This window comes from Scomber scombrus, chromosome 9 (genome assembly GCF_963691925.1).
Source record: "Scomber scombrus chromosome 9, fScoSco1.1, whole genome shotgun sequence".
Classification (NCBI taxonomy): Eukaryota; Metazoa; Chordata; class Actinopteri; order Scombriformes; family Scombridae; genus Scomber; species Scomber scombrus.
In genome coordinates, this window is record NC_084978.1 from 18,109,145 (window position 1) to 18,133,153 (window position 24,009).

Genomic DNA, 24,009 nt, shown 5'->3' on the forward strand with positions numbered 1-24,009 from the left:
CACACACACACTCACACTCACACTCACACTCACACTCACACAGCCTTCAGCTTCAGATTAATGAATGCCTCAGTCTAGGGCAGTGCAAAAACATTTAATTATCTCTGACACTGAAGGTGAGGCAAGAGGCCATATCTGTCATCCACCTGTGTGTGTGTGTGTGTATGTGCGTGCGTGCGTGCGTGCGTGCGTGCGTGTGTGTGGATAGAGGGGAAGGGGGAAGAGATCACAGTGTGTCAATGGCGCAGAGAATCAGGTTGTAAGTCAAGTGAGTGGTCTTTCATTGAAACCTCTCCAGAAATTGACTTAAGGTCAAACTGACACAAACTCCTCGCTTGGCAGCAATGCACAACCACTTGGGAACCATGAGAATCTTTTTCTAAGCAGAAGGAAAGAATCCATTTGGCATGTGTAAAGAAAGCGCAAATAAATATCCCATGAATAACAGAAAACTTACCTTCCATGGTCAACCAGCCAAAAATAGCAGCTGATGTGTTTGATTTGGATACAAATAAAGACATTTTATTTAGAACTAAAATTTAAAAAATCTGAAACACACAAAACCTTCACAAAACAGTAGATTGACCAACAAAATGGTGTCAGGATCTACTTATGAACGTACTCTCGAACATCTGGTCATGGTCCAGACTGAAATATCTCAACAACTATTGGATGGATTGCTGTGAGTAAATTGATTGTTAATCCTGAGGATTTACGTGACTTGAAGTTGATGTTTGCGGTTTTAGGTGAAATGTCTTGACAACTTTTAGAAAGATTACCATGAAATTTGGTTCAAACTTTTATGTATACCTTTAGCATGAATTTGGTGATCACAGACCTTTCTTCTAGCTCTGCCAACTGGTGAAATATCCCCCAAGGATGAAGGTGATTGCTTAAATTTTTCCTCTAGTTCCATTTGGTCTGTTTTTTTTGATTGTTTTGGGGTTTTTTTAGGATTTGAGAACCAAATAACCTCAAAACTAATAACATTCCCATTTTCCTCAGCTTTACTTAGCATTAGTGTTAATTAACCAATGTTAACATGCTAACACGCTACACTAAGATGGTGAACATGGTGAACATCATAACTGCAAAACAAAAGCATGTTAGCATTGTCACTGGAAACCTTAAACACATGTAACGTAACAGACATGTTTCTATTTTAATCAATACAGCCCCTGTATTTACAATTCAACTATTTTCCCTTTTTTACATGCGTAACTAAACTGATTGTATGGTGGGTTCTGAATGCTTCCAAAATGCTGGTGACCTACACTCAATTCTGTACTTGAAAGCCTCCTAATGTAGACACTGCTGCTGCTGCTCTGCTAACGTGCAGCCTTCATTACGTAGCCTCTGTACACAATGCAGTAATACTAATAATATCTTTATTTATGTAGCATTTATCAAACCAAAGTTAGACAGTGCCTCACATAAAAACAAATAAAAACACAGCAATACTAAAAGAGCAACATAGAACTTACACCACTAAAACCATAAAACAGAAGAATGAAAAAACAGATTCGGGTGAAATCAGGGAAAGCAGTGCATTAAAAGTATGCTTTGAGCTTACATTTTAAATAAGCCACTGACTCAGCCTGCCGTGTTTCCTCGGGCAGGGTGTTCCAGAGCCTCGGGGCTCTTATTTCAAAAGCTTTGTCCCCCTTAGTCTTCAGCTGAGAGTCTGGAACAGATATTAGGCCTCTGCCCGAGGATCTCAAACTGCAAGCAGGGTCAAGATCTGAGAAATATTGAGTCAGACCATTAAGTGCCTTGTAAGTAATTAAAAGAAGCTTAAAATCTATTCTGAAACACACTGGAAGCCAGTGTAAAGAGGCTAAAACTGGATTGATGTGTTTAAACCTGTTTAAAAACTGGCAGCTGTGTTCAGTACTGTCTGTTACAAAAAAGGCTGTTACACTAATCCAGGCATGATGAGATAATAGCATGTAAAAAGGTTTCTGTATCTTTAAAACTTAAAATAGATCGAATGCTGGCGATGTCCCTTAGCTGATAAAAACACGTGTTTTAAATATGAAGTATCATCAATTATTGCATGTGTTTCTCTGAATGTGTGTGTTCCCTCCAACCAAGCCAGTCCCATACATATTCTATTTCTGCTCTCTCAGCTCTCCATGATGGTGATTAGAATTGTAAACACACTTAAAGCAGAACAAGTTAAGTATGCTGTGAGTTTTTTTAGACCGTGACAATTAGTAATTTCTACCTTTAATTAATGTCCTCTTGTACGCACACGTTGTCCTTAAATGCATCTTTGCTGCTCTGCTTTGAAGCTGCCTTCAAAGACTGTTTGATTTATTTTCTTTAGTGTTCCTTTAAAAATGTATCGCTGCCAGCAAAAGCTCCATAAAACATCCTCTTTCACAATAATAAGTGAGTGTCTCTCCAGATTTCTTCTCTCCCGTAAGCCACTACGGTTTCCTCTCTGACATTCAAACTGAAGCCGACTGTTTATCCTCTCCATTCCTCAGTTACATCCACAATAATATGATTTGCTCATGTTCTCAATAATTAATTTTCTGGATGGTGAATCCGTTCTATCACTGTGTCCTCCCAGAGGCTTCCTCTGTGCTTTCATCCCCCCATCATTCCTCTCTGCCATCCCTCACTCCAGTGCCTTTCACAGGCCAAACAGTCAGACCCGGAGGAACGATGACAAAGCGGAGTGAGAAGATTTTTATCTCCTCCTGATCTGTTTGTATTTCTGTTCTCTGTTCTGTTTGCTTGTTTGCTTCTGTAGCCCCGCAGGTAAAAGAGAAGAAACACCTTTGTAATTAGTTTATCAAGGCCTGAAAGTGATGCTCATTTTTCTAATAACAGTCAAGAATTTGTCCTTTGGGAATGGTTGCTGAAGCTCCGGTTTATTCAATTTCAAACTTGTTTATTTGCTTTTAGAAACAGTAGCTGGGGAGATCAAACAGTGGAGCGCGTTGTCGATAAAGCAGCGCACACACCATTACACACACAGTGCAAAAACACCACACTGACCCATGTCCAGCTCAGCAGCAATTAATTTGAGGTCACCCTCTACTCTCTGACAGGGCTTGTTGGCGTTGTGGCCTCTTCTATTGGCCTCTGACTATCTTTATTATCCAATCACTGCTCTCCATTCTGGCCTCCGTCCAGTTTTAGAGGACACAGGAAGAGTCTTTTATCTTACCCTCTTCTTTTCTGGCCATTTTTCTGTCTCTTAAGAAACATTAAGGGTAAAAAATAGAAGGAAAAAAAACCTTGAGAAGACAAAAAGTGGATGAGTACGTCAATTTAACATCAGCCGTAATTGTAAGAAAATTTTACTGCTTTTTCTCCAGGAAACCGTATCATTAAATGATAATAGGGGTATGTTGAGTGCTGAATTATGCAGGTACTTTTTTAAAGAAGGTTTTTTACATACTGAAGTCAGTAAGCTGCCATATTTGCAGCCTGGCTTAGTGAGTAGCGATGTAACAGTACAACACTGTCACACAAACACACTCAATAGTTATTCAGTGACAGTGATTCTATAAGTCCTGACCTTGTGTATCACAAAGTCCACTCACCTGAAAATGTGTCAGTATCCGAGGTATCTACACAAAGGAAGTCATAAAGCCCTAATGACTGTATATACTGTTGAGATCTACTCCAAAAAATGTGTTTGAATGTTTTATAATCTTACAAATTCTAACGTTTATTGTCACAAAAATAGGCAGATTTGTGTAATTGTTATACATTTTATAATCTCCTGCTTATTGCACAGAAGCTCAATGCTGCATTAGAGTGGGTCTCTTAATTTTTTGATGTCAACGGCATGTTTCTTGCTCTACTCTGGCTTGCTGTGTTTGCCCTCTGGCTCCCAGAGGGCTCTGTGCTGTTGACTTGGAGGGAAGGAGGGAGAGGGAAAGGTGATGGAAGTCAATATATGAAGCTTCTTCATCTACAGTCAGGGAAGTGGATATGCAATGTACACAAGAGATCACTGTAACTGTGGTAAGGGCAGGAATGTTAAGTGAGGTCAGAATGACACACACCGGAGCAAAGCTAGGATTGGTGGGGCATGAGTATGACAGTCAGTAGAGGTCTAGCTTGAAAAATGATTTGTAATAAAAGCTATTATATAAAAAAGCTTATGGATCACCTGTGGATTATACATGTATATGTATCATTTTGACATGAGCTTGATAAAGATGACTTTGATCAGATCAGGCTTTTTGTTAGTTTTTTCCTAGACTTAGCACAACTGTTTATTTCAGCAGGGAATATAGTATTTTCTTTTATGTACTTGCTGTGCTCGATAAGCATGAGCTACCAACCAAGAAGTATATTGATCCCCCCCTATATAAAAGCAGATCAGACCATATGATAGCTGGGTTGATGCTGGGTTTGCAGCAACAGTAGAGGTTTAAAAGCATGCAGCAACACACATCAGTGAATGTACATCGGCCATGAGGTGTCTATGTTAACAGATTTCAGATTATAAAACAACATACTACTGTGCAGGAGTATTCCATTTTTAAAGTGCGCATAGGTACAAACACTGCGTGTAGAGATATACAGTATTATGAGAAATATACTTATTCACTTTCTCCAGAGACTGAGATGAGAAGATTGATACCACTTTTATCTTGTGTCTGTGTGATAAGTATGGAGAATGTGATTACCTTAATTAAATGACTGGAAGCAGAGGGAAACAGCTTTGCTCTTTCAAGTTCAAAAATACATCTTCAAAAACCTCAAGCAATACACAAGGCACACAGCTGCCAACACTCCTGTTTTTGTCATTTCTCCTGGGAAGGGAGGCCCAAATTTATTTATGAATAATCTGATCAATATGTTTGTTTGTTGATGATTTTTAAAAAGCGCACAATAAAAAAGGTTTTAATTTGAAAGCTCAGACCGGAAGCCACTGCAGCTCCGTTAGCTTAACAGAAGCTGAAATGGCATGGCAAAATGTTTTAACTGTAAATAAAAGTGCACATTTTCCAGCCTGCTTCAGACAATGCTGAGTTTACTGACCAATTATTAAAAACCACGATAAGTTGCATGAACTATCGCCATCTTAACCCCCTCGGCAAGCACCAATATCCCAGCACATTTTCTGCTGTGAGTTGCATTTAGCGGCAGATAAAAGTGTGCGTTTGTACCACAGTGTTTAACTGCAGTGCAGTGTTTTTGTGATGTTCATGTTTTTCTGTAATAAAAAAAGAAACATCAATAAATCATAGATAAATAAGTTGATGTGAATAAATAATGTTATTGTGAATATATTTATAGGCATTGAAGTCTTATAATACATAATACATATTTGTATACTTATTTGCACTAACACCCCACAAAAAACAACATTAGCCCACCTCCACATTACAAGGTCCCCCCAAAACCACCCGGCACCTGCCTTCCTGCCGCCGCAAATGTCTCCCGGATTTTACTACGCAAATGTTGGCAGGTATGACAAGGCAGTGTGTGACGTATGTTGAAAACATCCACAGTAGCCACAACCATTGTGTTGTATGTAGGCCTGCATACCGATGATGCACGTAAACTCGCCTGGATACCCCGCTGTCCTATTTCCCAGCGATGATGGCATCGCCTATTTTCAAAGTGATTTTATTACATTTGCTCTTTGTAGCTTGATAACTTCTTCAGTCTGTGTAGCACATTAGTTTTATGCAAAGGGGATTCATTCATACGTTAAGTGACACGAAATGACATCGCCAATGTGTGTTGCACATAAAGTTAATTAACAGATTGCATCTTGTTAGTTTAATCTGTACTCAAACAGAAATGTAAAAACTAAAATTGGTGGTTTTAGGAGGAGTCACATGCTGGAATTATTTCTTGTTGAACAACTGCTGAGTGTAGTGACTTCCCAGAGTCTTGTCATCACAGCGGGGCTGCCACAGTAGGTGTGGTACCATCATACCTGCACAAACACCTCTACTGAACCTCAGCAACCGACTACAGTTGGCACTCACACTGTAGATGCTTTTTTGAAACTGCAGATGTTATCTCAAATGGAAATTATTTGAAAGATAACCTAAATTAAACTGTGTCAGTTTAATACTTAGAGAAGTGTAAAAGTGCATACCGAGGGCATTTATGTCCATTTGCTGATGATCTGCTGTTGTCTTGTGCCCTCACTCCCCTCAGTCACAGGTATGCCAACTATTCCATCTGGCTCACGCCCCCCAGACCGACAACCCAGCAGCCGGTTGGGTTGCTGGACCCCTTGGGTCATCAGTCAGCTTAACATACTGTATGACCAAGGACATGCACACACATCAGTTGTCCTTGGCAACTGAGTGTGTGTGTGCAGAGCTGTTGGTCTTGTTCACATACCGTAACTGTAATATTAAAGAGAACATCTCTTACTTGATTATCCCTGTTTCTTCGTCTGTTACTAGCTGCCAGCTCTGTTTTCACAGTTTCTGCAGCATCTGATGAAGAATAATTTACTTGACACACACACACACACACACACACACACACACACACACACACACACACACACACACACACACACAGGCACAAAGCCTTTGCACTCGCTCATTTGGCAACGTCTTATCAGTAGCAGACCTTGTTAATTTACATAAATCAATAACATTTTCAAGGTAAAAATGTTGTTTTGAGTGTGAAAAAGAGTTTTATTTGGCACTTTGGAAATGAATGGATATGCAATAAGGCATGTCAAGTTACATCGCTCATGCAAATTGACTTAGTCACACACGCAGAGATGGAGTCATACTTAAGATTAAAAAGAGGAGAATAAAAGAAGATAATACTCAAATTGAAGTGAAAGAGAGGTGGCAAGAATGTTCTGCAGTGCTTCTGCATTACAATTGATTGGCTTGTTTAACTGCCAATGCTGCTCAGTCAAGCTTTAAATAGATGGATAAAACTCCCTTTTACCCCATACTCTACTCCTCTCTTCTGTTCCCCGCCTATTCCCCCCCTTCTCTCTCCATCGTCCAATTTTCTCCTCTCTTCTCCTCTCCTCTAACAGCATCAGCCATAAAATGATTTCATATTCGGAAGATCATTGTCGCCCCATATGAACCATTTTTCTGTTTTGAAGTTTTATCTGATTAATTGTCCACATGTGATGTTTTTTGTTTATGTTTGGATTAGTATATAAATTGACCCGTTCATTTGTATGTGTGTGTTTGTTTTCCAATTTGTCTGAGAGTGGAGGTCATGCACTAATTCTAAATTGTCCTCCAATCCTCTGTTAACCAGATACGAGCCTCTTTTTTTCCTGGTCCTTCCTCCTCAACCTCTTACCTCTTCTCCCTATTTTTCCTCTCTTCTTCCCTTCATCTGTCATTTCCTGGCGGTGATAAAGTCATTTTGAAGCGAAGTGAAATAAGATGGGTTTTCTCCAGCATTGATAGATGGAGGTGAGGACGGGCCCAAATAAGCAGGGCGATAGAAACACACTGCAGAGCACGCAGCTATCGGGGGGAAGGCCGGCATGTCATCTCTTCGCACTCTGGAGAATATGAGAAGGCACACAGGCTTGTAAATGTATTTTTGCATCTGTGTACGTGTTTCACAGATTGTGTGGAAACAAGTGTGTTACTCGGTTATGACAGATGTGTGTGGTGTGCTGTGAATCTCTTCCCTTGAGAAACTTGACCATTTTTGTTTTGTGTGTTCATTCTGATGCTTCATAGATAAGTATATATATAGCTCCAGATACATTCAGCATGTTTACAGTTCATATGTATTGGTGATCATTCTTGTAGATGATTATTAAGATTTCAGCTTTACTGCAATCGGTGAAAGGGGAACTACCATCACGTCAGAGTCTGTGCTCGATTTAACACTGATAAAGCAGCATGTAAACAGCAGTGCAGTATGTGATCAGGTCAGAAACTAGTTGATGTTCACATCAGACACCAGCTGTGGCTCAAACATAACCCATTAGTCCTGTAATGGAGACAAGGCCACTCTGGTTTTATGATGTTAGCAGCCACATGCTAATGACGTACATGATGCAGGGCTTTTATCTATACACTGTGCTCAGTTCTTATTAACTTGGGAGTTCAAAACATTTCTATTTCATTCACCATAGTGACGGTATGTGGTATGCCTATGTTGTTAAAACCCACTCTATGTTTAAACTCATTTTTATTAGGTTTGTAGAGTATGCTAGTTGGTTTTTTCTCATTCATCTTTCTTTAGTACATGTCTGACACAGCCTGTGTGATTGACAGGGCCACTATGACTGCCAGTCCAGGCTCCGCTGCCTGATGTCAGCTTGTCTCTCACTTCATTTGTACTAAAAGCTCTCAACTTGCTGTTTCTTTTTCATCTCCCCTGCCTTCTATTTTTTTCTCTTTTCTTGTGTTTGTCAAATGAAACTGGGCTTGTGCCATTAGTCTAGTGTGAAATGACACAATGCTCGGAGTCAGTGAGCTGCTTTGATCTTTTGTCACCTTGGACAACTGCCAGCTGTGCCTTTCTGCCACGGTGATATTGTCACTGTGGAGATTGATTTGGAAGACGATGGGGTCAACACTCTGAGAGAATAGTTCTCGTTAAGCAGTTCACACTGTGGAAAACTCAACATTTACTTCGTATCTTTTACCATTCTCCCTTTCCTTCTTTTACTCCAGCTCATTATTTTTCTGTCTGCTTCAGTTAGTAGAACGTAAGAATCTGCCAGCTGGAAAACCAACAGAACAGCTTGATGTTTCGTTGCATTGATTCTCCTTCTCGCTACAAATACATTTTTCTGCTGTTCAGAGATGAAGTTTGTCACTGATCTCTCTCTGTAGGTCCAGACGCCACCAAGGACCCCTGTCTGAAGGTGCGCTGCCCTCCTCACAAGGTATGTGTCAGCCATGACTACCAGACAGCCATCTGCACCAATCACAAGCAGCCAACGCACAGGTAAGAACCAATTATATGGCATTTTATTAACTCTCCAAAAGATCAGCAGAATGGAGGGAATGTGGATGCTTGAATGCAATATTTTCTCTCCTCAATTATGGAGTTATTATTGAGTTATTAAATATTAGTAAGTAAATGCCTATAATGCAAAATTACTATGTACAGCTGAACTTCAATATGCTAATGACCCTCAGGACAAATCAGAAAAATGATACACAGCTGAAGCATGAAATAAAGTATCATTTTGGTTTTTGTATGTTAGCAGTGTGTAACAGTCCAATCTGCTTCAATGACAAACATACAGATACATATTCTCAATACCAATTAACTTTAATCAAACAGTCTGTTTATTTGCACTCTGTGGACTCTGACAAAGATCGGATGCCCTATCAGCACCCAATTTGTTTGTGTTTTCACCCATGTCATGTTGCCAAGTTTGAGGTTTTTCAATTTTTCAGTTCAAGAATCATTTCCCCCAAAATAAATCTGAATACTTTCTGTCTCTGTCATGTGTTTAATTGATTTCCTCAAGTCATTAGCTCCTAAGAAACTTAATTTTAATTCTTTTCTTCATATTGAATTAATTACAAGTCCTATTTGCTGCTTAATATGTCAGATTATTCACCTGAAATCCGTAATTACCCAGCAGCATCAATCACTAAAGCTTTGGTCCATGAGATTGTTTTATCTACATGAGTTAAATTATCTGCAGTTATTAGCATAACACAGATTCAGTGTCCTCTCAGAGGGCAAATCCAAACTTTGTTACTCTCAAGATATTTGAAAATAAATATAGATAAATGCACAATGTCTTGCAGCCTGTATATATAGAAGATGATTCGTCTTTGTTATTCACTGCTAACAAAATTGCCTTTTTGAAGTTGCGCTGTACACACTTTGGCATCACTGTTGTGTTTTATTAAAATCCACAAGCGAATACATTTTGTTCTCTATTAAGAAGCTGTCAACACAGAAGTCTTGTTCTTCTTCTTGACATTTGTATACAGTAGTTCTGTTCAGATTTTACTTATTCACTTATTGGTTGATAATGCTTCGCTGCAGGCATGGACATTTATAATTCAAAAACCATTATGTAGGCGTGCCATGTTAATGCGTGTGCACCTCTGTCCTGCTGTGAGTGGGGTGCAGTACCGTCAAATCAGAGCCTTTCCAGATTAGAGCAACATGGAGACTCTCTGCAGGGGGCTGAAATACAGTGGTGTTTGAGAGCGAGAGGGGGAGACAGAGGGGCCCGGGGGAGTGAGTTGTCTACAGATCATCAGTCTCTCAAATTAATATTTGTCAGGCATGCACTAATTGTTGTGGCCGAGTAAATCCCACCATTCAAATCACACTAATAACTTGAACACATTCGCATGCTTCATTGCATTAATGCTTGAAAGGAGGAGAAGTGTTTGATTTTATTTGGAGATAGATGAGGGGAAACATTTCAGACAATCATCCACCTGCTAGTTTCATCTCACCTTCTCTGTCAACACTGCTTTATTTATCGGTGCAGCATGCATGTCTAATCTACCGTGGCAATAATTGTGGCTCAGTCAGTAAGTCTGATAGTTTAAAGAACCACGAACGTGTCTTGACACACCACCTGGGATTTCAATGATGCAGTTTTACAGAGCGTGGACATTTTATATGTGTGGAATTTCAACTTGCTCACTTCAGTTCACTCTCCAACATTTTGTCTCCCAACACATTAATTTCTCTTTTTTTTTTTTTTTTAAATGTGTTTTCTGTTTGGCTTTTATTCCACTGCTGGTTGATGTATGAGGAGGCGGCAGGGCGTTCTGTGAAAGCACTTTGCTAGAAAATTGCTGCAAGATTTGGATCGGATGTAACAACTGTCATGGGTGATGTGTATTAGGCAGCAAAGGAAGGCCCCAAATGCAGGCTTTAGTAGCAGGCAGGAACAGTTCAGTGAGTTTATTGGCAAAAGAGAAGATACACTTGCTCACGGTGGCAAGTCCAAACAGTAGTTGTATTAAATCCACAGAGCTGCAGGGAAAAGTCTAGACAGGCAAACTAGCAGGTACAGATATGTTACAGGTCCATGTAACAGGATACAGAAAACAGAAGCTTGAAAGCACTAGCAAAAGCAACATGACATCTGGGGTTGATGAGAGAATGAGGTGCAGGTGGGGAGAGAAGCGAGGAAGCTCAGGTGAGGGGAATGAGATGATTGCAGGGCAGATGGGAGTGGCAGGATCTGGAAAGCACGAAGAAAAGTCTGAGGGCATCTGTTGGACTGGTGAAGAATGGCAACTAAGGGACCTGGGGAAGTAGGAATGCAGCTGTAGGAAGGGAGCCAGACAAGCCAGACCAGGCCGGCCAGCAATACCAAGCAGAGTAGAAGGAGGGGCTGGGTGGCAGGCAGACTGCAGTTTGAGGTCTGGTTGGGCGTCAGCAAGGATGGCCAGCAGATGATCTGGGAGATCTGACAGTGGGCCGGCAGAGATACCTCACCTGAGGTCTGGCTGGGCATCAGCAGTGGTGGCTGTCTATTTGTCACTCATTCTGTGACAATTTTAGCAGTCATCAGGTGTTTTTCCTCTAACTATCATTATGTTGAAATTATTAAGTAACAGTTTAAAGTGTTAATTTGTACATGAATTTGAGTTTAATCAATAGTTGACTCCCACATATTTGACAGTTGAGATGCTGTGCAACATGAGTAGTTTCGTGTCCTCAAAATTACACTGGAATGAGCGAGGACATCCTGTTTGCTGAATTAAATTTCTTCATTCTCGCATCTCTTCCTCACATCTCTCTCTCACATCCTCGCTGGGAGGAGATGAGACGTGAGGGAAGCCAAGAGACACATTAGCACCCATTGAGTCAGCCTGTGACAATAAGACTTGTTATTGTTGCTTCAGCAACATGAAACCCTTTTAAAACTTTTCGCTCATTGAAAAACTGATTTCACTGTTTTGGATAATATTCCTGCCTGGAAAGTTATGAGTGCACCCCACACACAATCAGTTTATGAGTCTAAATGCAATACACTGAAATTGTGTTTGCTGCTAGCGCTGTAAATAATATTGTGTGCAGTAGTTCTGTATGTGTTAATGTCAGTTCAGGTGATCTCAGAAATGTTAAAATTCCAATAATTGAAATTAACAAGTGATTTTCTCTTTCTTCCTCTCTCAGTGTGAGACCCAGGAAAGGCAGCTCAGGTCACAAGCGCAGGCTTGAAGCCGTTGCTCATGGGAAATGTAGACTGTGCACAGCGCTCCATTCAACTCCTGTGTGTGGATCTGATGGACACACCTACTCCTCCAAGGTGAGAAGTCCCTTTTATATTCATTTCATTTCAATTTGTTTTGAACCATATAAGCAAGGACAGAAACTTCTGCAAGACACACAGATTGTCATTAATTTACAAAGTTAATATCTGAGAAGATCTGTACAGAAAGTGTATACAATAATAATATATATGATATAATAATAATGTAAGACATCTCTTGAGCCTCAAGAGTTTGAGCTGAGTCAAAGTCTTTGTGACAGAAATATTGACAAAACAAGCAACATGCTGGCTTACAGTGCACACTTGTATTACTTGCTCAGTGTCTTTTATTAATTGCAGCATTTCATTTCAGAACCTTGCCATAACTGTAGGACATTATTGGAAATTTGATGATGATGTTGTTTGAATGCAGGATTAATCCTCAAACAGGAAGTAAAAAACAACCTTATATTGGGTGTTTCCAGTCTGTGTGTTGGTGGTAGTCACCACATAAGCCTTCCTAATGACCTACCTGTCTGAACTGTGCTGAGGATGAAAACTGTTGAAGGAGAAAGAAGACAAGAAGAACAAAAGGAAGAGGAGCTCTCCGTGGTAATTTAGTTGGAGGGGTTCAGTTAGCGGGTGGAGTGATGGGTCCCTGTGGCCCAACTTAAACTCCACTCACCAGTGAGTTCCTCTGTAACACGCTGGTCTCCAGCTTATTCATGTTTTATTATTACATTACACGCTTCTCTCATAACCACACACACCCTCACACACACACACTCAATATCCCATTAAGAGGACAGTGCTCTTATCTCCTGAGAGGCTTCAGCCCACGAAGTTAAGTCCATTACTTCCCTTTTTTTAAATTATCCTCTCTCCTCTGCTCTCCTCTCCTCTCCTCTCCTCCCCTCTCCTCTCCTCTCCTCTCCTCTCCTCTCCTCTCCTCTCCTCTCCTCTCCTCTCCTCTCCTCTCCTCTCCTCTCCTCTCCTCTCCTCTCCTCTCCTCCCCTCCCGTCCCTTCTCCTCTCCTCTCCTCTCCTCTCCTCTCCTCTCCTCTCCTCTCCTCTCCTCTCCTCTCCTCTCCTCTCCTCTCCTCTCCTCTCCTCTCCTCTCCTCTCCTCTCCTCTCCTCTCCTCTCCTCTCTCCCCTCCTCTGTTCTCCTCTCTATTTTTACTCCCCGAAGTCAGGTGTTAAAACACTGTTTCATCAAAACCACATTAACCCCTGGAGAGAGACAAACATAAAGATTCATGGGGCCTATCAGGGTGCTGACAGTGACTGGGGGAGGTCATCCATTTCCTCTGCTTTCTATCTCTCGCTCTCTGTCTCCCTCCCTAGACACCTAATTTAATATGTTGAGAACAGGACAAAGCACTGTTCCTTTGTCAACACATTTCATTATGCAATATTAGCAGTGCTATCAAAGAGGTGACAGGGAGGAAATGATGGATTTGAATTAAAACTGGGGGAAATGGAAATGCTGGCAGGCTAAAGCTAAGCATGTGTAAGGCATGGTTTGGTAAGATATATGTATGGACGTTTATGCACAGTCATAGTCCCGGCTGACAAACCTGCTGTCATCATCTCGCAAACAGAATTTACATAACCCATCTCAGTTTTCATTATTCTTCGTCGAAGGATGTTGTAATTGGATTTTTTCCCCCCAACTAGTCCTAACAGTTTCTCACCCCTCACTTACCTGAAATGAGATTTATACTGTTAAATTACATTCTGAAGTAGTCCGTCTAGCTTTTTGCATTGCATTAGGTTTGTGCTGCAGTGAATAATAGAATGTCACTGGGCATCTCTGTGTCTAATGGTGTGTCTATATGGCTGCCTAATGGACACATCTGTTCATTGAAGATAAATGACCAATCCTGTCTCAGCAAATCTTTCCCTTAATCAGCTAAACAAAGGAGGTTTAATATTCAAAGTTTTGCATATGTGTACATACTTTCAACACAATGACTACATACATTTACATCATGGAAAATAAGTCCCCAAATTGGTTTGCACCAGCTGTCTGTAAATCCGTTGTGTGTAAAGTCCTTTTTAGGTTCTTAGTAAAGTATAGTTTATTTCAAACTAATTATTTAATATATCAGGTTGCACAATTAAAACTTAAAGGATATGTTCACAATTTTTCAGTTTAGGTGCCCATCTGAACACTACCATTCCTTTTTCTTAATAAATGGGTCAGATATTAGGAAGCCAACTGTAGCTTTGTCAGTTCATAGGAACGAGTTTGTGCATCGCAACTGATTATAATACAGTGATTTATACATCTTCACTTGGTAAAAGCTTGCATTATAACCAGGCTTTGAAAGTATGAAGAGGTTGCTTTAGAACTCATGATTCTTCATCATCTGTGCTATCGTATCAATTTATTTAAAGGGGTGCTACGCAATGTAATATTGCATTCATATAAAGATAGGAGACTTGTCAGCGACTAAAATAAGTGGTCATAACTGTTGCAGCATTTAAGGTCGGGTGCATGATAACATATTAAGTCAAGTCAATTTTAATTTTATAGCCCAACATCACAAATCACAAATTTGCCTCTGGGGGGTTTGCAATTGGTACAGTAATACAACATCCTCTGTCCTTTGACCCTTAAATTGAATAAAGAAAAAAACTCCCTTAAAAAAACTTCAATGGGGAAAAAGTAGAAGAAACCTCAGGAAAGCAACAGAGGAGGGATCCTTCTTCTAGGACAGACAGACATGCAGTAGATGTTGTGTGTACAGATTAGACCAAGAAAGCAAAATTACATAAATACAGTGTGGAGAAACACAATGAAAAAACTGTTATAGATATATATTATATATATATATATATATATATATATATATATATATATATATATATATATATATATATATATATATATATATATATAAGATTAAAAGAGTCTGCACACACACAAAAAAGACTCAAGATATTTTCTGATGTAATGAACACATGACACAAATGTTTTCACAGGATGAGTAGTACGCCACACAACAAGTATGAACTGATCACTTCCCAAACCTCTCGTCTGTGAAATAAAGCCTTTATCAAACATTGGCTCTTTGTGTGTTTTTACAGTGTAAGCTGGAGTTCCAGACCTGCCTGTCTGGGAAGACGATCTCAGTGAAATGTGATGGGCTGTGTCCCTGTTTGTCTGGTCAGGAGTTCAGTAGACCGCCGCACGAGACTGAGAAGACTGGTGAGTCCCCCCCACCCCCGCCAATCAAACCTCTTTTCCTCCTATTTTAGACTGTATGGATGGGTAGATTATATAAAGAGTGATGGAGCAATATGTGAGTTGACAGAGGGAAGGTTATTTGGATTTCAGCCATTCAGACGCCTTCAGAAACACACCTTTATGACTCAACACCAAACACATAAAAACAAATTGTCCTGTGATTCACAGTGTTTCCATTCCTTTCCTGTCACCTCTTCCCTTACTCATGTTATTTTCTTCCCTTCATATCCAATCCCAGAAGCCCCCCACCCACACCCACACCTCCAACCCCAGCTACAGACAGGAAGCAGTGATGGAGTGAGTGTGTGTGTCTTATTGTTTGTCATAAAAATAGGATTTCAGCAGATGGATGTAGAGATTCTGGAGGAGAAATGCGATCTAAAGGTTAACAGCACAAAAAAGGATGGATTGTTCTCATTACAGACTTCCTCCTTTTCTCAGGTGGGGGAGTAATGGGATGTTTTTTAGTTGAGTATTTGCACATGCTTATATAACCCCCGCCGCCCTCACAGTACTTTTCCAATCATTCTCTGATTATGAAGCATTTATAAGGCACATTTAATAAAAAAGGAAAGAGTATGCTAATTAATGATCTAATTCTCTCTTCATTAGTTTAAAGCTGAATGATGAAGCGAACATAGAGTGATGCTGTAACAGAGAAGTATTTTACTAACTTGACTGCTGCCTAATTAATTCCCCTCCATCCAAACTATAATTATGCATTTGCTGGTTTGCTGAGAGCTTGGCTCTGAGAGTGAACAGAGCGGATGAGCTTATGTGAAGAAAATCTACTTCCAGATCTTGGACAGTGTCAACATGCAGCACTATGTTTATTCTCCATGTCTGGCTCTCCGTTGATTCGGTCTCTTTCTGTAAGTTTTCTGTAAATTTAGTTTCCCCTCGTGTTCCCAGTTCTTAGTGCATTCTATCTTCTTCTCGTGAACATCACTGTACCTTTCAGCACAGCCAGTTCTCCGACCATCAGCGAGATAGGAAGCTAGTAGATAACAGGTCCGAGCATTTCTAAGGGATGTGTGAAGTGTGTGTGTGTGTGTGTGTGTGTGTTTATCGTCTCCGATAGAATCTCTCATTAGATCAGCACCACGAAATGGTAAACAGATGGAGATGGCAGTAGGTGAGGAAAACACTGCAAATGTGTCAGATTGTGTTCCTATGGTAACAGTCAAAAGATTGCAGCAGTTTGGTTTGTACGATCACTCCTCTCTGTTTACTGATACCCAAAAGGTTCAGACTGGGTTTGAACATTCATACCAGACTGTAAATATTTCACAACCTGTATCTATAACTATATATCCTGATTAGATTAAAGCTATTAATACATTTTGTTTGTATTGCACATCGAAGTTGTATTAACTGGTACAAAAGTCTGTTGGGAATACTGGTAAATACACATTTATCACGGGGAAAATAGAGGGGGAAAGATTTTTAACAACAATAAAACACACAACAGAGTTTGCATGTTTCATGGTCCAAATGTCTTAAATCTTTAGTTCAGACATTTTCACTTTGGCAATTGTCACACTCCACAATAATGTTCAGGCACACTGAATATATTCATTAAAATGGGTACATGTATGTGCAAGCTGTATTTAGACATACTGTAGAGGACAGATGAGGTACAGTAGGTGTCACGGTGAGTTGACATCAGGAGAAATAAGCTGGACAGGCAGAACTAAGTTAATTAAAATGGCAGGGCTGATCTGTTTAAATCAAGCAAAAGTAATCAAATTCAGAGGAGTTCTTGTCAGTCATTCATACATAGCATGTTGTCATATTGTCATACCCTAGCATCATGTCATTGCTGAGGCCATTGCACTTTTATAATTTCATCATACTATAAAATATTATCTGTACTACTGATACAGTACATCTACTTAAGAGGGTCAGTTAATGATTAAACACATCTATAGCAGTGCTAAAACAGTCACTAAAGTAACATTACAGCTCAGAATAATGTATTAATTAAAGCATAAGAAGATAAAAGCATGAATTACTTCTTCCATTTCATTACAGGTTAACAATGAATCATTACAGATTAACACTGAATCACTACAGGTTAACACTGAAATATGCTGCACTCTCTCTAATCAGAGCAGAGCATTAGTGTGATTAAAACCCCAACAGAACTGATATGAGACTTTTTATGCACTGGAAGAAGTTATATTTTATTATGAGGCATGATTTGTTTGTTAAAACTAAGAAAATTTAAAAAAATAAACAAGTATTTAATATATGCAGCTTGACATTAGAGGATAACTGGGCCAGGCTGTTGGTAAAACTAAGAGTTATAACAAATACAGTAAATTAACTCAGTTTGTTCACATACAGCTTAGAAACCATTCGCCTTTCAATGGAGACAGTGATTAACATTATTTGAATAGCAGAGATCATTTGGTTTTAGTGGCATGTAAATCTGTGTATCTTCATATAACAGTGAACAAGTCTCTTTAGTTATTCTGAATGATTTTAAGAATCTCTAATGGAAACTACATGATAAACATAGCATAAACCATGCTGATGAGATATTACAGGCTATTACTTGTAAGGTAGAAACCCAATTTCTTTCCATCTTCTATTGCTTTCTCACTCCCTTGATTTTGTGCTGCTCCATACTGTTTATTTGGAGTGCCAGGTGAATACTAGATAGCGTGGAAGGCTTCAAATATCATACCTTTTTGAGTACCTGAGCCTGAACCATGCTAATACATTTTTTTTTCCTCCACTGAGTTTTAGTGGTTATTTGTCAGCCCCACCTTTCACATACTCCCCTCTTTCCCTTCACTCTCCTATCACTATCTGATGCTCATTTATTTTCTGTCTCGAGCCTCCACAATCCATCACTTTCTCAAAGTGTCGGTCAGGGTGAAGTTCCAGCTCCACTTTTTGTCTTTCTCACATTTTTCTGCCCTTTGATTCGTTGCTCAAAAGACCATGACATAAGTAGATACCTATTTGAATATTACAAATAGAGCTTGAACCCCTTCAGTAGCTTTGACATGGGGTCAAATCGATGAGTATTTGGCACAAATGTATACAAACTCTTCTGCAAAGACAGAGGGTAGAAACTGTCAGGAGCTGAGAGAAATGAGAAGAGACTTCTAAGACAAGCCCATAATTACAGGTTTATGGGATATCTTAATTGCTAGATCTTCTTTAATCCTTTTTTTAATGACAACTTAATATGTTTCCTAATGAACACATAAACCTGATTTTCTCCGAGAATCTACTTTTGCCTTTTTACCCATTTGTCAGCAGAGGTTAACATGTTGACACAGAGGCTCTGACATTCATTTTGATCTGTCATCCGCCCCCGAGGCAGCACTGCTGTGACACTGAGCATCATCACTGTCTCATATAAAACAATGATTCAAGCTGGTACAGTGTGTTTTTGCTGGTGACCGTGTCATTGCTGTTTATGGTCGCTTTTTTATATATATACAATAATAGTTTGTTTCCTTTCACTTATTGTTGAAAAAACATGTGGACAAAACAAACTGTGCTGGCTGAACTGGTGAAATTCTCTCCTTAAATTCAATTTTTCTTGGCAAGTCAGTCTCAGACCCCCACAGAGAGCACACAGGAGGACAGATAATGTTTTGTGCTCCTCTCCTCTGCTCTCACACCTCCTATCCTCTCCTAACACATGCCAGCTGCTTAGGGATTATTTCCTGAGTGATTTCCTGATGAGTGCCTTTACAGTATTTGTAGCTTGTTGTATTGAGACTGTCCTCACCAGAAAAAATGCTTTAAATAACCTATACTTATGTTTTCCTGACAAGTGATCGCGTGAGGCTGGAATGTTATTATAGCACTGCAAAACTACTTAAGGAGGAGGCTGTGGTGGATGTGTTTTTAACAATGACCATAATCATTACCTAACCATAAACTAGTACAGTCATTTCAAGCCATGTAAACATGGCAAGTGTTGATATGGATTAAAACATTTTTTTTAAACCCACAGAGTTAAAGGAGAATAAATATTGTAAATTTGAAAATGATATGAAACAGTTTCCTATCAAGTTTGCCACATTAACATAAAAAGTTAGTTTATTTCAGTGCTGTGTTCATAATTTGTAGCCAAAAAACAGTTAATGTAGGTATAAAATATCTACACAGCATACACACAAGTATTTTGCCTAATTAGACCTCTCAGGACTATGGGGTAACATTCAGACTGTCTTGATTGACATCTCCTGCATAGACAGGGATCTTGATGAGCTTGTAATTCCCATCATAGCGGAGGTCCAATTAATCAGAATAAATGAAAACACCCGTGTAAGTAGGCAGAGCCTTCAGAGAGGTGGCAGATCTGAACATATTCATTATCGTAATTTTATCCATTTAAGTATTCTATCACTGACAAATGATGCAATCCTTCTTCACTCTCTGACTGTAAACGGCACCAGACCTGCTGACTTAGCATCCTTTGTTTGTTTTTTTGTTTGTTTGGTGTTTTTTTGCGGTGTGGAATGAGGGAGTTATTTATTTATGCATTAATCTATTCATTTATCTATTTATTTATTCCCTCATTTCTTTTTTTTATTTAATTGTTTTATTTATTGACTTTTCTTACTTATCTATCTGTGTAGTTTTATTTCCCAAAACCAAATTAGAGCTCTGCATGATGGGACTATGTCATACCAGGACCAGAGGCCTGTACTACGAAGCAAGTTCAACATACTCAGGGTATCTTTCATCTACCCGGCTTCACTAAACCAAACATTGGACATCTGGATTATCCGTACTACGAAGCGAGTTATCAACTCTCTCAGTCAACCCTGGGTTTTCCTATCCAGCTACAAGCGCATTCATGTGAAAGAGACGGAGTTGTTAATTACGAGCGACAGAAATCAGCACCCTGACTGTACACAGCTGTAGCCTATGATATGAGAGGAAACAGTGAGGCGCACGCACGGACAAAAGTATGCTTTACGCACCGCAAAAAAGTAATATGCAATGAGGCGAAACATCAACGAGAGTAACCATCTAACCATACAACAGAACAAGATACTGTAAAGCAAATGTATTATTTCATGTAGTTTACCTCAGTTCTGTATTGCCTGAATATATGTTTGTAGTTCCCATATAATTGCGCATTTTACACCTTCTTGTCTAATTTAACAGATGTAGAAACACTAGAATTTCCAATTTCCTTTAACATTTCCAAATATTAAAGGTAGTTTAGGGCACAAGGGACAGGTATTAGTGTGACTTAAAATACTCATCAGACTGAGTATTTTGATAATGAATGAATCATTCTGAATATCTCACATAAGAATAAAATATAGCCTACATAATGTCAGACTGTATCTGCTGCTGAAGCAAAGAGAGGTAGTTAATGACTGAGATCTATCTGATCCAAATGTTGCGTTTATAATCACTGAAGAACATTAATAGTGTGTGGATTTTTTTTTAATAAAAGAGGATCTTTCATTTTTTCCAGTGATCATCACACAGTTTTCTTCATCTTATTCTGAGCTGCAGTGATAAATCGGAGTCTATACTCATCCATAATCAGCTTCACTCTGGAGATAAACTATACTTTGCACAATTAAAATGCAGCTAAAATCATCATTATGTGTTTAGTGTAACTACAGTAATAATGATCTCTGTTTGTTAGAAGCTCTGCTTTAAAACAATAAAGCAACAAGTTTTTAAAAAAAGGATAACTTTTTTTTAAAAAGTCTGTTCTGTCTCATCCTGGTTTCACCTTGGCACCTCTTTATCCCTGGGACCCAACCAGAGATCCTCTCAACAGGACTGCAACTTTCATTTTTTTCCTACATCTTTCTTTTTCTCTCTCTTCTCTGTTGTCTGTAGCTCTAAATATGGGGAAAAAAGGGAGTGCTTATCCAATTTTGTCAGGTTTTGAGGGCTGTCTGTAGTTGTTGTTGTTGTTGTTTACTTACTGTTTGTGGTATTATCTGGTCTCTAATCACCTCTTAATGAGCTTAGTCTTCTTGTGCACCTGAACAGAAACCTCATTTAAAACTGCACCCTAAGTCCGAGCCCCAACAGCAAATAAGTCAACTGAAGAAACAAAAACTTGAGTTGTGTTTAGTTTTAAACTATTCTCACCCTTACTGTTAAAACTTGAACTGCTTGTCCTTCTTGCACTTTCTTTGCATCTGTCTCACCCTCACTGTCTCTGGCGTTTCACAGAGACTGTGTATTACTGATCATTATCTGGGCTAACCTTAAGTCACTGCCAATCGGATTGTTCTGGAGAGCTGATAGCTTTGGAAAAAGAAAATCAAACATACCCTTGTATCTTTTTAATGAATCTGACCTTCTATCTTCCTCATGTCTCCTATCTGACTGTCTCAGTTCATTTCTTTCTCCTTCTGTTACCTTGTTAGGAAGTGTCACCTCACTTCACCGCCTCCATCTTTTTCATCTGCCTTTCATCTTGATCTGATCAAACCATAGACTCTAAGATAGTTGTAGCAAGGTATGACATCACCCATTGGTTTGTATTGAAGCCAGTTTGAAACTGAGAGTTGCACCATCTTTTCCTTTTGGAGTGCAGGTCTGGAAACACGCCTCGCTACCTCGGAACAAAGCGGGCACTAACTTACTAGGAACACAGAATGGTGCAGACTTTTGCTAACATTAGTTAATTAATATGGCAGGTATCATTATCAAGTAACATTAAAATTACCCAAATATTGCAGCAATATTCTGACCCAGTGCAAGTCAGAGTGACCCGTCAATCACAGCTGTCAATCAACACCCATATAGCAGACATCAAAGCTAGTCTTCCTCTTAATACCTTATTAACATAGCAATAATTTCCTAAATGACCACCAGCACACTTATTAGAGGCCCAGAATTCAGAGACTGAGATCATAATGACTCATTGGAAAAATTCATTGACATCAGAGAAGTTGACACTTTTTGAATGGGAGTCTATTTGGAGCCAGATACTTTTTGGAGCCAGCATCTAGCAACCGTTGTTGGTATTGCACTTCAAGGGACATCCTCATTGACTTCAGTTTCAAGCTTCAAGCTACTTGGATCAAAACATGATCACCAGCCACCTTTCCTCTATCTGAATTTAGAGACACTCCTTCTCTTTTATATGACAAACTTAATTGATTATTTATGAATGAAAAAAGAGACCTAGAGAAATTCTAAGGCTGATGACACCTCACTCCTGTCTCATCACCTAAACCAGCTTGGAGGGGCTGCATGCCATATTTGGGGAAGATATGGCATATATAGTCACCTCCTAATGGCAACCTCAATATGCAGTGATGGTTTAAGATTGTTGCATATTCGTGCCAAAGTGAAAGGGAACAAAAATATGCTGTATGTGTTTTGGCTATAGTAGTACTAGAGGAAAAATGTCAATTAAAATGACCATTGGGACAGGCATTAAAAAGAAAGAATGATTGGTTGACATGATGTTGAGTGTTTGATGAAGTATTTGAAGACTTAACATCTCGCTAAACAAGTGGTTTTCATTGCATAATAATAATAATAATAGTAAAATAAAAAAAGAAACCATATGTGGCCTTTATGTAAAATGCATCGCTGTTATATTTATCATAATAGAACATTAGGCATCACAACTGTAAAAAATTACAAAAACATATTTGGCTCAATTTTTGTGCTTTTTGAGTTTTTATTCAGTTGAGCATTACATCATAAAAATAATCATCCTATTAAAGTCAGTCTCTCAGTGTCATCGTCAATAATTACAGACAAGCTACCATTTAGTTTTTCATGCTTCATTGTTAATCAAATCAATCAGCTGTTGACCTTTTTAATTTTTAACCAAAATCACAATCCTCCCCATCTTTTATATGCTCTGTGTTTTAGAAGCCTCAGTGTAACAACATGTGGGAAGCAACACACAGAACCTGGCTTCCATTGTCAAAGTCCTGTGTTTTCTGTGCCCAAATTTCCTCCTGACCTACACATTTTTATAGGGAATGGATCTTTCCATTCCCTATAAAAATTGGATTGTTTTTTTTTTTTGTTTTTTTGGCTGCCAGTTTCTACTAATCTGCTGATGAATTCACAACCGTGAAAAGCAGCAGAATCGAGGAAATACAGGGTAAGAGGGAAGGAGGGAGAAAGGAAGAAAGATAAGAAGGTAATTCCCAGCCATGATTCAGTGCCTGAAATGTGACCCGCAGTTCTGATCGATAGCTTCTCGTGTGTGAAAGCTGCTGCTGTTTCTGACTGGCTGTCTACCAGCACTTCATCTTGGGAGAAGTTCACAGTCAAATAATCTGTGATGGGTTGGAAGCAGAGCCGATAGCATCAACCAGGGCAACTTTCACATCGTATCTCTGATTCTGTGCACATAGACATTTCCACTGGAACAATTAGAAAGTAGCTGTCAAACAGAAAGGATTTTGGCTTTTTCCAATTGATCTTGAGATCTAAAACCTCAACCTCAAAAGCTCTTAGCTGTTCTGGCTGCTGCAAATCTTACAGAACCTCCATTCTCATTGTAAAAACTCACTAAAATTAGGATCACTAAATCTAAATTCAGAACGAGAGACCTTCCAGTTCTTCATGGCCGATAAGGTCCAAATTTTGTTTCCTCAGCTGCAATTTTTTTGTTTTTTTTGTGAGTCATGAGCAGTTA

General features: G+C 39.2%; 1 protein-coding gene across 1 annotated transcript in view; it reads left to right on the forward strand.

Annotated features, from left to right (window-relative positions):
• spock1 (SPARC (osteonectin), cwcv and kazal like domains proteoglycan 1) overlaps nucleotides 1-24,009 on the forward strand; it is a 96,803-nt gene that overhangs the window by 63,391 nt on the left and 9,403 nt on the right. Inside the window, exons 5-7 of the mRNA XM_062425816.1 lie at nucleotides 8,778-8,892; nucleotides 12,058-12,190; nucleotides 15,227-15,347. Coding sequence (XP_062281800.1) covers nucleotides 8,778-8,892; nucleotides 12,058-12,190; nucleotides 15,227-15,347 — 369 coding nt within the window. The remainder of the gene's footprint in view (nucleotides 1-8,777; nucleotides 8,893-12,057; nucleotides 12,191-15,226; nucleotides 15,348-24,009) is intronic.